General features: G+C 35.2%; 3 protein-coding genes across 3 annotated transcripts; 1 reads left to right on the top strand and 2 right to left on the bottom strand.

Annotated features, from left to right (window-relative positions):
* The first annotated feature begins 872 nt into the window (after positions 1-872).
* LOC110719476 (dihydrolipoyllysine-residue acetyltransferase component 4 of pyruvate dehydrogenase complex, chloroplastic-like) lies at positions 873-6,305 on the top strand. Its single transcript, XM_021898432.1, has 6 exons — positions 873-1,926; positions 2,029-2,220; positions 2,362-2,449; positions 2,550-2,620; positions 2,749-2,832; positions 5,812-6,305. Exons 1-6 carry the CDS (start codon positions 1,042-1,044, stop codon positions 5,914-5,916), a joined length of 1,425 nt encoding a protein of 474 aa, XP_021754124.1. The 5' UTR covers positions 873-1,041; the 3' UTR covers positions 5,917-6,305.
* Positions 6,306-6,724: 419 nt separating this feature from the next.
* On the bottom strand, positions 6,725-9,598 carry LOC110719486 (ACD11 homolog protein-like). Its single transcript, XM_021898444.1, has 4 exons — positions 8,951-9,598; positions 8,121-8,293; positions 7,721-7,866; positions 6,725-7,460 (listed from the first exon to the last, which is right to left on the bottom strand). Exons 1-4 carry the CDS (start codon positions 9,143-9,145, stop codon positions 7,354-7,356), a joined length of 621 nt encoding a protein of 206 aa, XP_021754136.1. The 5' UTR covers positions 9,146-9,598; the 3' UTR covers positions 6,725-7,353.
* A 1,031-nt stretch (positions 9,599-10,629) lies between these two features.
* On the bottom strand, positions 10,630-17,017 carry LOC110719467 (protein NRT1/ PTR FAMILY 3.1-like). Its single transcript, XM_021898422.1, has 4 exons — positions 16,629-17,017; positions 16,235-16,452; positions 13,942-14,483; positions 10,630-11,623 (listed from the first exon to the last, which is right to left on the bottom strand). The coding sequence occupies exons 1-4, from the start codon at positions 16,726-16,728 to the stop codon at positions 10,738-10,740; spliced, it is 1,746 nt and encodes a 581-aa protein (XP_021754114.1). The 5' UTR covers positions 16,729-17,017; the 3' UTR covers positions 10,630-10,737.
* Between the last annotated feature and the right edge of the window lie 725 nt (positions 17,018-17,742).

Here is a 17,742-nt window from a genome sequence, read left to right as displayed (position 1 = left end):
GTGTCAATAGGGTATGATTTAGTTATAGTACAGATAAATATGTCATGGTTTAACGACACATATGCATGGAAGAGTAAGTGCTTTGATAATATGATCCTTTAGGATGTAGAATTATCAGTGGAAGCAGTTACAGATTCAGTACTTATGCATTACATTTTAAGGCTTTGGCTTGTTTGTACTCATTATAATGGGCTTCAAATTTAAACATTCTTTCAACTACAGTGTTTACAGATCTTATAACCTCGTAACTCTTCTTCAGGGGATGGTCAAGGAAATATGAATTACATGTTGCTGAATTATAAGATTCAACTGATTGATTCAAGTATTTAATCTTACAGTAAAAGTGGGATGGTCAAGGAAACATGAATTACATTTGGCTGAATTATAAGATTCAACTGATTGGTTCAAATATTTAATCTTATAGTAAAAGTGGGATAGTCAAGGAAACATGAATTACATTTGGCTGAATTATAAGATTCAACTAATTGATTCAAGTATTTAATCTTACAGTAAAAGTAGATAGGTTACTAGTTCATTGTCCACATCAAATAGTCAGAGAAGTTGCACTCATTTGATTTGTTTAAATATTTATATACAAGTTCTAACAAGAGGTGATCAAAGGAAGGCCGGGCCGAGGGTACAAAAACCAACCCACCTTGACCTGACCCTATTCAACTTTGGGTTGAAAATTTCTGTTCAAAGCATGTCTAAAATCACACCGGGTTGAGCCGTGCCTAATATGATTGGCTGTACTAGTTTAAACCTTTTTGTTAAAAAAATAAACACAAGAACTATGTTATGGTAGGCCAACCATAAAGCAATTACCTTGAAAAAAAAAATTCATAGACAATTTGTTTTGGAAACAAGACCCCCAAATTTCTACTCCTGCAATTGCTCAACTAACACTCCACCCTCGTCTTCTCCGCCCATTCCCTTCCCTTCCCTTCCCTTTTCTTCATCACACTCCCCTTCTCCATTCTCATTCATCATTCTCCCCATTTCCTCTCTTTCTCTCTCCTCCAAACCATCCTGCTTCCTTCAATGGCGTCTCTCACTAAGCTATCCCTCTCCAATACCAATTCCCCTGCCATCTCCTTCTCATCTTCCCTCTCCTCCACCACCCCTCTCCAATGGCGTCGCACCACTGCACTTCCCCCCAATCCTCGCCGGAAACCCATGAGAGTCTCCGCCAAAATCCGCGAGATCTTCATGCCGGCACTCAGCTCAACGATGACAGAAGGGAAGATCGTGTCGTGGTCGAAATCGGAGGGTGATGTTCTTCGTAAGGGTGAATCGGTTGTTGTTGTTGAGTCCGATAAAGCTGATATGGATGTCGAGACTTTCTATGATGGGATTCTTGCCGCCATTGTTGTTGGTGAAGGTGAGAGTGCTCCTGTTGGAGCTCCGATTGGGATATTGGCGGAATCTGAGGAGGAAATTGAGGAGGCTAAAGCTAGGGCTTCGCAATCAGGATCGAATTCCGAGGTGAAAGCTGAAGTTCCTCCTTCTCCGGTGACTGCTCCGGTGGAAACTCCGGCGACTACTCCGGCGGTTGCGCCGACGGAGGGTGGGAGGAAGGGGGTGGCGACGCCGTTTGCGAAGAAATTGGCGAAGCAGCATAAGGTGGATTTGAAATCGGTTTCCGGGACCGGGCCATTCGGGAGGATCACGCCGGAGGATGTGGAGAAGGCGGCTGGAATCGTGAAGCCGGCGCCTGCGGTCCCTTCTACATCTGCTCCTATGCCTTCGCCGGCTCCTGCGAAGGTTAGTGGTGGAAATTTTACTGAAATTGAGGGATCATCTGTAGTGCCATTCACTACAATGCAGGCAGCTGTGGCCAAGAATATGATGGAGAGTCTATCAGTGCCCACTTTTCGGGTTGGATATCCGATTGTGACCGATGCTCTTGACGCTCTGTATGCCAAGGTATATATATATAGTGTACCTACATTTTGTATTTGCATTAGTAAAGATGACAAATGTTGAGTTGTGTTTTTGAAAATTTTGTATTACTTTGTGTGTGATCAGGTTAAGAAGAAGGGTGTGACAATGAGTGCTTTGCTAGCGAAAGCTACAGCAATGGCGCTTGTTCAGCACCCTGCGCTAAATTCTACATGTAAAGATGGGAAGAGCTTTACTTATAATAGCAGTATTAACATTGCTGTTGCTGTGGCAATCAATGGAGGATTAATCACACCTGTGTTACAGGATGCAGACAAGGTATGTAGGGTTTATTAGTGCCTATGATCGCGTACTTGATTGATTTTACCAGTTTGTTGCAATGATTTGTCTATGGATATATAATTATGTGGAGTTGCATTGTTGATTGTTTCTAAATTAAGGGTTTCTGCTTATGTGCAGTTGGATCTTTATTTGTTGTCCCAAAAATGGAAAGAACTAGTAGAGAAGGCTCGTTCGAAACAATTGCAGCCTCACGAGTATAATTCAGGTTTGAAATATGTGATTTTATTCATGGTTTATGTTGTCTATGTGCTTAATGTCTCGTTTTTGAAATGAATGAATGAAATTATGCTGGTTATGCATGCTAGGTACTTTCACCTTGTCCAATTTGGGCATGTTTGGAGTTGATAGATTTGACGCTATCCTTCCTCCTGGCCAGGTTAGTTATTGGACCTAAGTTAATCCTTAGTAGTCATTTTTGAATAAAATCCTTCCCTTGCATTGATTTGCTATTATAAAATATTAAATGCCACTTCAAAAAACCAACAATCTAATGTATGTCATCAGGGAGCTATCATGGCCGTGGGAGCATCAAAGCCTACTGTTGTTGCTGATGCTGACGGTTTCTTCTCAGTAAAGAATAAAATGCTGGTGAGTGTAATTCCTTCCTTTGCACACTGTTTTTCAGTTCTAGCTGATTAATTGAAACTTTGAATGATTATATACTGGTATAGGTGTTTGGAATTAGTTTAGCTTTATGTACATGAACATATAGTAGCCACAATTCTTACACAACGATGATCTAGAGCCTTCTATAGCATCTTAATTCCTGTCAGTGTCTGAGTTTATATACCAAAGTGGGGTGTTGGGGGGATAAAACTTGCAACCCCTCAATTTTCCCAGTGTACTTGACAATTCTCTTACCAGACACGAGATTCATACCAAAGTTTGTGTAGGGAGTATTAGGTTCATAGTTCAGTTTACGTAATACTAGTTAGTAGTACACTTTTCAAGTTAATGAAGTTGAATGAGGCTGCTAATAATTTAATTACAATTCTGATTATTTGAAGATGATTCGATCCCTCATGTTTCTGTAATTTTTTTTTTTTTTGGGTGAAATGTTTCAGCATTTTTATTCCTTCTTCTGTCGTTAACTTTGTCCTTATTTCCTTGGTCATGTCTTAACTTCATAGCCCATGCTAACTACGGATTACAAGGTATTAGAGTATGTCTAATTTTAAGGCTTAAAGTTTTCTCTGGAATGACTGTAATCACCGTAATTGCTATTCATGGTCAAACCAGTTTCATGGAAACCATCTTAGTGTGCTACAGTGCTGTAAAAGGCATGAGGTGCCCTAAACCACTAAGGCGATAATATGCTCGTATATTAAGAAAGATCTGTCCACATATTAGATCTTGATCGAATTTTCTATTTGAGTTAAAATGAATCTCAATTTAGTCATATGTTTGAAATAAGAAATTCAATGAAAAACCAAACTTGAGTCTACTCACCTCTGGGATGACTGTTTGATACTAGATTTGAGTATTATGGAGTAAATACATAAGGTATTATAAGAACAAACTCTTTTCCTGCAATAGCAAGATATACTGACATTGGTGGAGCAGGCTTGGGTCCAGTGATCCTACTTCACATTATGTGAATCAGATTTTATTTTATTTCATTTTTCCAGGCCTGATATATTAATTAACTAGTGATAGAAAGGGTGGTTCATATATCTCTCTCTATCTTACCTGGGACCAATGTATAAAAAGCTGTGCCTAGCAGTTAAGGTGCAAGGTGGTTAGGGTTCAGCGCTTTTCTTGGCCTAGGCTTGGTGATTTCAAAGTAATGCTGAGGTGCATAGCAGTTTTTATTCCAAACTTTTATTTTTTTAATAATTTTTATTGATAATGCTTTACTCCGATGAGGAGCACCAAGGTGCAAAGCAGTCTTAATACCAAATTTAAAATTAGTTTGATAGCTTTATTAAGGTCGCTTTACTCAATTGCAGCGACGTGCAAAAAGGATCCCTCTCATATTACTGCGCCTTGAGCTTTTTTATACATTATCTTACACCCATTAAACAAATATTGTTTCTCTTCTTCATCTTCTTTTCTAGTAAGATTAATTATATTGTCAACACCATCTTATTTGATTTTTATAAATTTTAACAATAATTGCTGTTAACTTTACTGGCAAATTTGTCTACTTTTGTGTTTGAAGAGGTTTTTTTTTCCTATTTGAATTAAACATACTTTGTTATCAAGTTGTTAGGGAGAGGAAGGGTGGTAAGTGAAAGAAAAAAAAGGCTTCTTGGTTTGCAAACATAATCAATTGAAAAAAGGGTGACACAAATTATGATAAGGGGGCTGCCTGGGTAAGTTATTAGAAGAAGAAGAAGAAGAGAAGAGAGGGGGGGGGGGGGGGGAGGGATTAAATTGGCTTCAATGAAAATGTGCAATTGAGTATGGCAAAACAAGTTTCCAATAGGGAGGTAGTGATTATTGTGGTGAAATATCAAGAAAGGTGGATGTTCTTCACATCTTTGTTAGTAGTTTTAGATGGTCTTTTGTTGTATGTGTGTGTGTGTTGTAAAACATCATTGCCATCTCATGATTCATGAACCAAGGCTGTTCATGGGTAGGGTATACCATATGGCTAGGTCCATCAGTCATGGAATAATTCTATACATGAACACATAAATGTTTCTATTTGGTAATTCATAATTGTAGTTTTGATCTTTTTGGAAGAATTTTGTTTTTGAGCTCTTTCCAAGACTTCTGGTTTCCTTGGCCTTTTCCCTTTGTTCCCTATTACACGTCTTCAGGGAAATGACACTTTGATTTTGGTGGTGGGGATTGTGGGAAACTTTTTTTATTTTATTGAAGAGAAAAAGTATATGTCTAAAATTAGGGTGGAATGTAATGCCGTAGTGCCCGACAACTTAAAAAAGGGTGAATAGCAGTGCAGAACTGAGGGAGTATAATACATCTTAGGCTTGACTAATGTTTGACTTGAGCCTGTATCTGACAAGGTCGTTGGACTTAGCAATATGTATTATTTCTCCAAGTGGGTCAGTGGAAGATCTATAGCTCATTATACTTTTTTCTTTAAAGTTTTTACTTTGTATATTTTATTTTTTAATTAAGATATTAAGCGTTTTGCTGAAGAAGTTATGATGTTTGATTAAATGTTAATTGGTGAACTTCCTAGTAGGCTATTAACTATTTTAGTGAATGGATTTTGGGCATTTCAGCCCCATGAGCATTGTAACATCAATGACTAGTACTTGCACATCATCCAGGGCTTGTAGAGGTTTCTTTATGCCTATCTTACCATTTTTGCTACAATTTCATTGATGCCATTCTGTAATACTTATTGCTTTTAATCTATGTATCTTGTCTGCAACAATATCATTGCTATTAAGGTTGTGCTATTGAAACTAAGTGTTTGGCAGTTTGAGCATGTGACAAATGGAGTTATTCTCCAAATCTTTACTATCACCTGGGTTTCAACATACTCGTACATGAAATCCTAACAGCTTAACATTCCGTGGTTCAGCAGACAAGATTATATTTGGATGGGTTTTTATGAATAGTTTGACTCAAGCTGTTAAATTTTTTGTGCAGGTGAATGTCACAGCTGATCACAGAATCATCTATGGGGCTGATTTAGCTGCCTTCCTCCAGACCTTTTCAAATATCATCCAAAACCCAGACAGTTTAACAATGTAGACCACAAAAAGAATATCGAAAGATAACATTACTTAATTTCCAGCCTTGAGTTTATTTTGGACGAGAAGCGGAGGAGCTATTGCTGTTATACAGTACTAGAGGAATGCCGGAACAATATGGGCTACATCAGAATTCAGATACACCTTCAGGATTAGCATTTTGCTATGATTCTATTAGCAATAAATAGATTTTTTTTTTAGTTTTGATAGGATCTTACTGTACTATCACCATTTATTTATCAATTTTACAACACTGTCGTTTCCGGTACTGGACAAATAACATTTGAAGTTACGGGTCTTCGTGTTAGGTTAAACTTTTTTCGATTTCAGATGAAATCAGTTTTTCTTTGTTTCAAGTATGTGTTTGAAATCCAAATAATGTGTTCGGTATTCATTTTTTTGTAATAAAGTTCTATATAAATGCTGATAGGTTTGCAACAGAGTTGACCTTCTTCATTATTTTAAGTATCTAATCACCAATCTCATCTTAACTCCTTTCAAAGACCTATAGAGGGTTCACCATTCGAATATCCCCAGCCCCCCTTAACTCTATCGTCCCAGTGAGGTTTTGCAGGAGGCCAGGATTCCAGGGAGGACAGGACGATGAAGAGGAGAGCCCCTTGAAGCCTACCAAAGTACCAATACACACTAGCTTACCGCAGAAGAGTCAGAAAGGCAAGGTAAGAAAATAGTTATGTTACTATCAGTGATATTCAATAATGTGCTGGCTTTGTGCCAAAACAGCATAAATATAGCATGTAACAACTGTACAAATCATTGATCACCAATTGTAACCTCGCTAATTGATCCTTCTAGCTAATTCAACACATAATTTGCATTTATTTATTGGCCTGCATCATGAGGCAATTGTTGGCTTAACAGACAAAGATTCCATAACGAATGTAGAATTGTTCTACATGAAGATTTACAAAGTAAACTATAGGTAAATGTACCTGTTTATCAATAAGACAGACTTCAAACCCAAGTATGTCATGAAATGACGACCTAATAATTTTGCATTTAAACCTATTTCATGACATTGAGGACTCAGAAATTTGTCTTACAAAGTCTGAAAACTTGAGAAGACATGAAAGGAAAATTCAACGTGTATGTCAGCAAAATCTGCTATTTACAGAGATTTAATACCAAAATCTGGTAGCCATAATTTAACCTACTAAACAAATCTAATTATTTTCACTATATCTCTCTTCAGATTAAGGTGATATCAGCGGCCTGTATGAGGAGAAAGAAAGAGATCCTGCAGAAGAGAGGTACAACCCTGTTTATGATCTAAATTTCACCAATTATGCTGCTAGATCCTATCGTCATCTTAATCACTACAATGCACTCCAAATAGATACATTGGAGTATCAGATACCATTTCTAATGGCTCTACCGAAGAATGAACTCTAATGATCTCCACAATAAACAAATCATTTTACCAGTCTAACTTGATGTTTCTTGAAAGATAAAGCTTGTCGATGTACTGTATAACTGGTACTACAGCCTTGATATACCTCTTCATTCTGAATTCTGCTGATTCATCTGCAAAAGAATAAGGTAAAACAAATGAGACCTATGGACAATTTTGCAGGCCAACAGAAGAACAGGTGCCCTGTCTTGATAAGTAATAACTTGGGTTTAAAAGTCTTCTTTTTCCTTTCTCGCGCTATGGTTCTTGCAAAATTTGTTATATAGATATTTCAACTAAATGCTTAATGCGAAATGTTAGTGTTAGGCAATGGAAAATTTGAATCAAATGTTGTTTCGATTCTTGATAAAGGAATAAGCCAATGCAAACTGACCTGTTTCTTTCAGGCTTGTCAGGAGCTGGTCCCTTGACGGAAGAGCATACATTCCAGCAGCAGCAGCAGCCCGAACTGCCCACGAATGATATGGGGCACATGTTTGTCTATAGGCCGATGAAGCTGCTTCTCTTAAAGAGCAGTCACTGAAAGTTGAATTTGACAGTGTTAAAACAAGATCGAAGTTTGAAAGAGAAGATAGGAGGTAAAAAAGATCAAATCAATACTTGAAACATCATTAAGGCAACAACAAAACACCAGAAGGGCAAGGGGATCAGTACTGAAACAAATTCAACGAGATAATTTTCAGTCATCCGAATTTCAGATATTGCATTCATAGTTATTCTTGATGTTTATTGATGCAGAAAACATAAGATAGAGTTGAAGGGAGCGAACATACTAGGTGGTCAAGAACTGCTCGAACAAAGCTCTGATAAGGTCGAGACCCTGTCTAACTCTACGTAAGTTACGTGAAAGGCTTCCTGGGCATTTCACACTGCCATTTTGGACATCAACATCCAGTACATTATGTAAGGTAGGATATATCTTTGATGCTTCAACAAGACCACGCACCTTGACAAACCCATCAAATAAGTTAGAAAAAGTTCAATACAATGATCATAAACTGTACTCTGCCAAATTATGGGAAAATATCAAGATAAAAGAGACTAATTAAGCATTCCAACATTTCCATACAAATCAAGAAACATTTAGATAAAATTGTGAAGTAAAAGGCCTATATAGGGTAAAGACATTAGAATAAATGTTTTATTTTGAACATTTAAATAAACATTTCCCTTTTTCTTTTGGGACGATATTCCATAGGTTTCTTAATATACTCCATGTTTTCCAAATTCAATTGTCGATATGAATTTTCTTTTTCAAAAAATAAAATAAAAAAATGTCAATATGAATTTTAAAGCGAAAAATGACTTCCTAATATGTAAAGATTCAATCTTTCTAAGAGACATTATGAACCTTCAAACATACTAACCTAGACTACAATCGAAATATCTCAATAAAAAACTTTAATAACATCACAACTTGGTTATCATGTGCAAATGATTCGTACATCCGGATATATACAATGAAATTTACGTTCTTAAAGTTGATCTTATACACAAACTTTTATTCAAACATCATGGTCTCATACATATATGATGATCATCATGATCACACAACATTATACAAGTATAAACAAATAAAATAATCAAAGGAAAAGAAGAATACCTTAGCACAATATTCCAACTCGGCAAATTTAAAAGCAAGGCCTAAAGAATTGAAGAGGACAGAAACCAAAGCACAAGCATCACAAAAGGCAATCAAGTGTAGTTCATCTTTGCCATCCTCAATGGTATCAGCCAAATACTCGAACGCCTCCGCAATCGCCGATAAAGGCGTTGCTTGCATCTCTTCATACGCCATTTCAACCACCCTCTTCTCCAACGATCACCATATCATATCATTCTCCTTTTTTTGACAAAGATGAATGATATAGAGAGATAAAAGGAGAGGAGAATAAAAGAGTTTGACACGATTATTTAAAGAAGAATTGAAGGGAAAATAAAGATGTTAAATGATTTGTTTAGAATGTAAATAATAAATCATGTAACATGGAAGGGCGGTGATTTGAGAGAGGAATGAAGCTTAACGGTTTCAAAGGAAAGCTCCTCAACCGTTGGCTGTTGTACCGTTGACCGTTCTTTCTATATTTTGTTTTCATGCACATAATAATATTCTCCGTATAAACTTTTCATTTTTGGTGGCGGATGGTAAACATAATTCGACTTTTGTGCACTTTCCACGATGTTCTTTATACGTTTATTTCACTTTTTTTTGACTTGTAGTTTACGTTGGATCAATAAGATATACAGCTACGAAATTACTTAGTCTAAATTAATACGGAGTATTACTTACTATCTCCGATTTTTATTAGTTGTAAATTTGGAATACTTTATATCTCAGAAATAATACCCTGTAGTTGCAATTAATAAAAATATATTTCTTTTGGTTATTTATCCTTGTAACTTTGCAAGTTTTCTATTAAATAGAAATGTCACGATATTTGCAACACACAACTCTCTTTAATATTTTACCTCATTACAAAAATATGAGTTAGACTTAAAATTTTTTTACCATAAAATACTCCTAATCTATAAGTGATAATATAGTATGTGAGATCAATCTTATTGGATTCCTCTCCTTGTATGTTTTATTAATATTAATATCTAGTTTTTATAAGTTTTACACGTAAGAAAATAGAGATAAAACCGTTTTAAGATGGGTCTTGAAGACTGTAAGAAGTCAAATCGAGTAAAATATAAAGGGGACTAGCTACAGAAGAAAGATAAATTCCTTAAATGAATCCCATAAGATTGATCAATGGTCCCTATAACTTAGGATTACAAGGGAAAAAAATGTCACTAATCTACCACCTACGTTTAGGAGCCAAAACGACCTTATTCAAATTTGTCCTAAAGTAACCGAAACAACATTACCGTTGGAATTGAACATAAAAAGAGCCTGGTATGGCCAAAAAATTAAAGTAGACTATCAAAGCCCAATATAGCAACAACACAAGCCCAAATTGATACGTCACTATATTTTTTGTACCCCTCTATTAGAGGTTATCAATGGGGCCGGGGTCAAAAAAATTTGCCCGGGCCGGGCCAAGCTTCGGGCCAGAAAATGTGTGCCCAAACCCGCTTAAACTAGTCAGGTTATATGGCCTTTTTGGACCAATTTAGGATCGGGCCAAAAAATCAACTAAAAATGCAAAAAATCCATTTTCCAAACCCGTCCAAACTTTTTTAAAAATCAGGCCGGGCCGGAAAATTCTGCCCAAAACCCGCCCAAAATCGCCGAGCTTAGTGTGATCAGCATCATCAGCTCTATCCTCTATCTCTATATACACCAAAGAGAAAATAGTACTATTATTAAGTTTTTAATGAAATTATGGCACAATATCTTATTCTTTACATAAGATGAAATATAACTACATACATAACTCATTCTAATTATTCTTCAGTAGTTACAAGCTCTAACTCATTCTTACTTCCATCACTATCTCTCATTTGCAATTGAACAGGCTTAAAAGTGTAAAACTTAGCACAAACTACATAGTAGATAAAATTAAACACTTGCATTAACGTGATCAACCAATAAAAGTAGTCCAACTTTCCCTTGTTAAGGTTATCATCCGGCAGCCAATTCAACCCGTCTTTAGTAGCTGTAAACTTGTGCACCATCGAAACCATAAAAGTACTCAAGTAATTCCCTAGAGAAATCGCGGTCCAAAACAAAGCCATCGCGGTGCTCTTCATGCTTTCGGGTGCTTGATCATAGAAAAACTCTAGGTGACCAATAGACATAAATGCCTCAGCCATACCATGAAGGGCATACTGAGGCACAAGCCAAACATAAGACAGAGGAATAATGGCATGTGGGTCGTCGACTAGGCCATGAACAATTGCCGTATGTTTTCTCTTTTGTTCAACAAAACCAGCAACAAAAGTAGCCATTATAGAGATAACAAACCCTACCCCCATACGGTGTATGAAGGTTATACCGCGATCAAGGCCTGTAAGTCTACGCATTATAGGGATGAGGACACGATCATACAACGCAATTGTGGTTAACATTGAGGATATGGTGAAAAAGGACATTGAACCTGCCGGTATTTGAAATGTTTTAGTTAGGTGTCTATCCATTGTTTTGGCTTGTTGTAAGGAGAATGTGCTTTGTTGTGCATAAGCTGTGATCAGTATGATCCCAGCAGCCCATATCGGTCCCATTCGAATGATCGATTTCAGTTCTTCTACGCGGTGAACTGTGTTTAGCCTCCATAGGTTTGGTGTCTTTGGGTTGTCTTCTTCGGTCACTATGGCTGCCTTGTCAAGAAATCTGTACATTTATATTAGTGATTAGTAATTTAGTATGATGATAGTGTGATCTACATTCTCAATCTTGAAATAAGAATTACTGCTCTGTTTCTTAATAATCGCAACACTTTGACTTTTGCACTTTCATATGTTTACTTTGATTATGTTTTTTTTTACCAATATATAGTCCATATATATAAAACATTTGTTGCCATGTAAAATATTTTTGGATTAGTCTTTCATTATATTAACCTTTTATTCTTCTTAATAATATTGGAAATTTTGTGAAAAACTACCTATTATAGTTCAGAATTTGCGGGAAACTACCTATTAAAAAAAATGTTGTAATTGACTACCTAATTTTCGAAAAATGTTGTAATTTACTACCTTACGCCGGATTATGAAGGAGTTTGACCAAAGTTCTCCGGTGTTGACTTAGTCACGTGACCATCACGTGACACTTAATGACCCTTTTCTTTCACCAAGTGTCACGTGACCAAGTCAACACCGGAGAATTTTGGTCAAACTCCTTCATAATCCGGCGTAAAGGTAGTAAATTACAACATTTTTCAAAAATTAGGTAGTCAATTACAACATTTTTTTTAATAGGTAGTTTTTCGCAAATTCTGGATTATAATAGGTAGTTTTTTTACAAAATTTCCGAATATTTAATTACAAATGTTAATAGTCAAAATTGTGCATTGACATGTGTGCCGCTCAAAGTGTTGCGATTATATATTATAAAACAGCGGGAGTATATATTTATTTTTAGAGTTATCAGCTATCACAATTTCTAAATTAGCAATGGTTTGTAATTGAGTTTTCAAAGGTGGCTTATTACTTAAGGTTGTGTTCTCCTCAATTTATATTTTATGTTAAGGTTTTGTTCAACTAAACTAATTTTTGATAAACATAACTCATTTTTAGAGCATCCACAATGGTAGTATAAAAGGACTTGCTTGCAATTTATAAATAGTTGGAGCTACATGTTCACCATTGTAGAGCTACATGCTCACCATTAGGGAGCTACAAAGGTTGTAGCTAAGCCCAAAACTTGTAGCTTCATGGATCGGAGCTTTTGCTCCACTCAATGCACTTATATTGATTTGTTTAATATTTGTATGTATTTGTTTTATGTTTATTTTTTGTTTATTACTATTATTCTCAATTATAAAAATAAATAACTAACCATTGTGAAGGTTGTAGCTTAGATGTTGTAGCTTCTTTTAACTAAGAAAATAATGATGTGACAGCTATACACACATGTAGCTAGTCATTGTGGTTGCTATTACGTACTGAATTAAAGTTAATATTGTAACACTTATATACTCCAAGTCATATAGAATTAATTGAATTATAACATAAAAGTAGAATTAAACAATGACCCAACCATAAATCGCTAATCACACATAGTTATTTTGGAAATGACGCGCACTATGTGACAGATATATACAAATTGACACACAAGTTATTATTAATCACCTATTTTATGTCTCTAGCCTAACGTTTTTTATGCCTAGAATTCAAGCATACCATAAAGCCCACAAAAGAACATGCACATAAACCAAAATTGTTACATGAAAAAACCTCACAATATTTCAAATTTCAGTCGTAATTCTTATTGGGACCATATTTGACCCAAAGTCTTTTGCTGTTTTCTGATAATTTAGAAGCTCATTTGACACTTCTTATAGTATAGTATTGAAAAGTTTGCGGTATATATCATACTAGAACGAACATACAATAATTCAGTTTATGTAGCCCTCACCTTGATCACTTGGTGTTACGTACTAGCTACTTGCCTACTTTGTATTAATTTCATTTTGTACGGTACTGAAGTCAAGGTGATCAATTATCAACTTGCAATGATATGTAAGAAAAGTATTATTAGGGATTTTCTATCAACTTGATCCAATACCAAGCAATGGAAAGACTTCAATTCGATACGTATCACATGATTTAATATAGGTATCTAACAACGAATTGAACCCATCTCGCTAATTAGTGATATATCTCATGGAATTAATGACCGGGAGAATGTAGATACATAGCTTAAGTAGTGAGAGGATTGCCTCAAATCCTTAGATACTTTTATTGAATATATAGTCTAATAGTTTCATGCACGACATTAGTTATTGTATTTGTTCATTTTGTTATTGTATCTATCCTTCTATTTTATCAGTTGTTAGGACCTTTAAATTTCTCTTAAATTGGAGATTTATTTTTAAAATTAAATGATTACGAAAAAGACTGAATACATACGCATATGAAAACATAATATAAAGGACAATAATAATAAAAAGAAACAAATCACAATAGAGAGAGGAATGAAAGACTCACTTCATATGCTTGGTGTGAATAAGCTTTCCTGCAAAAGAAATAGGAGCATCAAGCCCCTCATTCTCATAGAGTAACCTAGGGTCATTTACCATAGGCAATTTCCTCTTCTTGTAGGCAGCCACACATACTTGAGCAAGCCGGGTAAACGGGCTCCCGGACGGATCCAAATGCCGGTAAAGCCGGTATCCAAATACAAAACTAGTTATAGAGACAACCATCAAGATAGTTGGTATACCAAGGCCAATTCCCCATCCAATATTTTCTTGGACATAAACCAAAACCGTTACTGCCACTAACATGGATGCACCCATAGCAAAATAATACCAATTGAAGTACTTCCATGTGCTATTCTTTTGCTTAGGATCCGATTCGTCGAATTGCTCCGCCCCGAATGCCACGACACAGGGTCGGATCCCACCCGAACCTAATGCTGCAAGATAGATGGAAATGTACAAAATTGCAAGTTGTCCTCCACTTGCCTCTTCCCCGGGTGGTGGCCTTAGCTTTGGTACTATTGCTGATATTGTCAAGCTTATCATGCCCTATTTTTGTCGTACAATACATTGTTATTATTGTACAAAAATGGACTTAGATTTTACTCCATCCGTTTTTAAATACTTGCTCCATTTCTCCATGTGCAGAATTTTAGGAGAAATTGGAGAAAATAATAAAATATGGAGGTAGTAGGGTAGTTGAGAAAATAAAAAGTTGTAAAAAGCAAAAGTAGTGGAAGAATAAGAAGAGAGAGTATTATGTTGGGTCCACTAACTATGAGAAATGAATTAAATATTGTAAAAGCTTTCCAAAATAGGAAATGAGGCAAGTATTTAAAAACGGCCGGAAAAAGAAAGTAGAGCAAGTATTTTAAAAACGGAGGGAATATATGACTATATAAAGTAAACAAATTTTTTTAAAAACATCATAAATGACATAATTATTATATGAACCGAAAAATTAATAAAAGTCTCCACATAATTTCGTCTAAATTACCTATTTTTAGTATTCTCTTGAACGTGATTTGGTAATTTAGTTACATGGTTTGTACTACATGATTTGGTAAATAGTTATGGGGCCTATATTTCGTGTATGATATTTCATTTTAAGTGCATTTTATGTGATCTTCCTACTAAACGTATTAATTGTCTATGAATAATGGACAACAATGACATTTTTACTCAATTTAGCCTTGCTTTTTATTAATTGAGTTAATGTCAACTAATTTTGAGTACAATTCTATGATGATATTTTCTTTTCATGTAATCAAATCAGCTAAGATTAACGAGTTCATTAATTGATACAAATAGAGTACAAAGTACATATTTTTTTTTGGACACCAATTATGAAAGAAGATCAAATATGTCCAATATTTTACTTATTTTCTACTCTCTTACGTTATTTTTGTTTTTAGAAATTGAACATACAAGTTTATACTCTTTTTAACGTTAAACTAGCGTAGAACATGAATTATCTCAATTTATATTTCACCTTCTTACAAAATTCTCTTCTTTAGTCTACGTAATAATATTTAGTGATTTAAGATTTGAGGACAACTTTTAAATATTTTAAAACATTATTTTTCTTACATACAACAAGCCTATAAAAAAACAAGAAAGACAAGACAAAAACTAGTTTGGACTATATTAAAAAAGCCCCGCTACTTAAACTTGCATCGGATCCTTATTTTTAACTCAATTATCAAAATATAAGATTGAAAGGACGGATGTTATTATATCAAATTTGTTTTAATAAATAAACTTAATTAGCTAAATTAGAAACTATGGCCCTGTTTGATTCACCTTAATTTTGCTGAACTAAAATTATTTTTACTGAACTGAACTTAATTTTACTGAACTGAAATTATTTTTACTGAACTTAAATTATTTTTACTGATTTTCTATTATAATTCTTCTTTAAGAAAATTGAATTTTGCTGAACTGAACTTATTTTTACTGAACTGAAATTATTTTTACTGAACTAAAATTAATTTTACTGAACTAAACTTATTTTTACTGAACTGAAATTATTTTTACTTAATATTATTTTTTTAAAGTGAATCAAACAGGACCTATATATGAACAAATTCTATGTAATTTTATAATAATATGACATTCATTTTCATAATAGAGTAATATAATTAATTAGTTGGATAAAAATACGTTAATTATAAACTATGTAATCATTAAAATATTATGAAAGTCATATTTCAAACGACCACTATAGAATTTTCAAAAAGTGAAGTATCAGTGTACTAATATTGTAGATAATATTTAAAGAGAGAAGATGGTTTACGTACCAATTGGTAGATGATTGAAGCAATGGTTATAGTCCAGAATTTGCCGGCGATGGAGTCGGCGAGGAAGGCACCTAGCAACGGCGTCAAGCTTCCGGTGCCTCCGAAGTTAGTAAGAGTGTTGGCAGCTTTGGTTAATGGCATATGAAGCTGTTCAGTTAAATAGCTTATCATATTTGTCTGAAATCCTACCACGGCCAACTTCTCACACACTTCATTTGCTGCAAAACATGAAAATATAATCATTTAAAGACGATGAAAATAAAAGTATCATATAAAAAACACAGGATAGAAAAAGTACTACCTCCATCCCTAAATAAGGTCGCCTTGGCATGGCCTTAGATAAGGGACAGAGGGAGTACTTATTAAAGACCTAACTCGGGTGAAGAAATCGTACCAAAGATGAATGGCATTGTAATAAGGCCACCCTTAGGCCTTTGGTTAGATTTGGTGGTTCTTCTACCCTGTTGATGATCCATATTTTCCATGCTGTTCATCACTCTCTAGTCTCTGTGCTATTGCACCGTAGAGTATATATGATCTTATATACTGGCTTGTCCCTTTATTTTATAGGCTTTTTGAGGGATTTTTTTTTTGTTTTTTTTTTGTTTGAAAAGTCTATGTAATGATAGGAGGGTAGAGATATTGGTAGTCAATTTTTACAATCCGAAGCGTACGAGTAACTAACAAACATAGTATCTATCATTCAATTATACATAGAACACATGTAAATTAAAAATTACATTTCAAATCCATAAAACAAAGGAAAAATTGACATTTATTACCATCGAAAGCACCCTCTATCACCTTTGCTATCCGTTTAAAAAAAGTTTTATTTTGCTACCATACAAATTCCTAAAATATATATTTCACTACCAAAGACTAAGTCATTACAGTTTCCGTTAGCCACCGTTCAACCACCTTGCAGCCACCCCTCCACTTCACTGCCACCCACCCCCTCAACTGCCACCCCCTCCCCCCTGTCGACGCCGGCACGACCCCACCCCTCCCCCCAGCCGGTGCTACCCCACCCTGCCTTTCCCCCACCTACGCCCCCTCCCTTTTCCCGTTCTTGCTGCCCCGATCCCCACCCCAAATTGAAAACACCCCCTTTCCCTTCTCCCCAGCGGAAATCCCCCCCTCCCTATTCCCCCCCACTGAAATCGACCCCCCCTCCCCTTCCCTTACCCTTTCGGCCATTCCTAGTCCTTAACCTTATGAGTTCTCATATGACACCGTTTTGAAAACCATATGTACAACTGTACAAGTAACTAATTAACTATTTTTATGTGTCTTCGCCACACACTCATTTATTATTAACTAAAGGTTTGTTTGACATTGTTTTTTGTTTCATATTTTTTTTAAAACCAAAAACAAGAAACTAGAAAAAGGTTATTTTGTTTTTCTGTTATCAGTTTAAAAAATTATCATGATTTTAATAAGTCTGATTAATTTTTTTTATTTATTCATTATATGACATATATTATATGAATTTGTATAATAAAAAACCA

The sequence above is a fragment of the Chenopodium quinoa genome, unplaced genomic scaffold (genome assembly GCF_001683475.1).
Source record: "Chenopodium quinoa cultivar QQ74 unplaced genomic scaffold, ASM168347v1, whole genome shotgun sequence".
In the NCBI taxonomy this organism is placed as follows: domain Eukaryota; kingdom Viridiplantae; phylum Streptophyta; class Magnoliopsida; order Caryophyllales; family Amaranthaceae; genus Chenopodium; species Chenopodium quinoa.
Note: the sequence above shows the minus strand (reverse complement) of the source record. Positions and strands in the feature narration are given on the sequence as shown.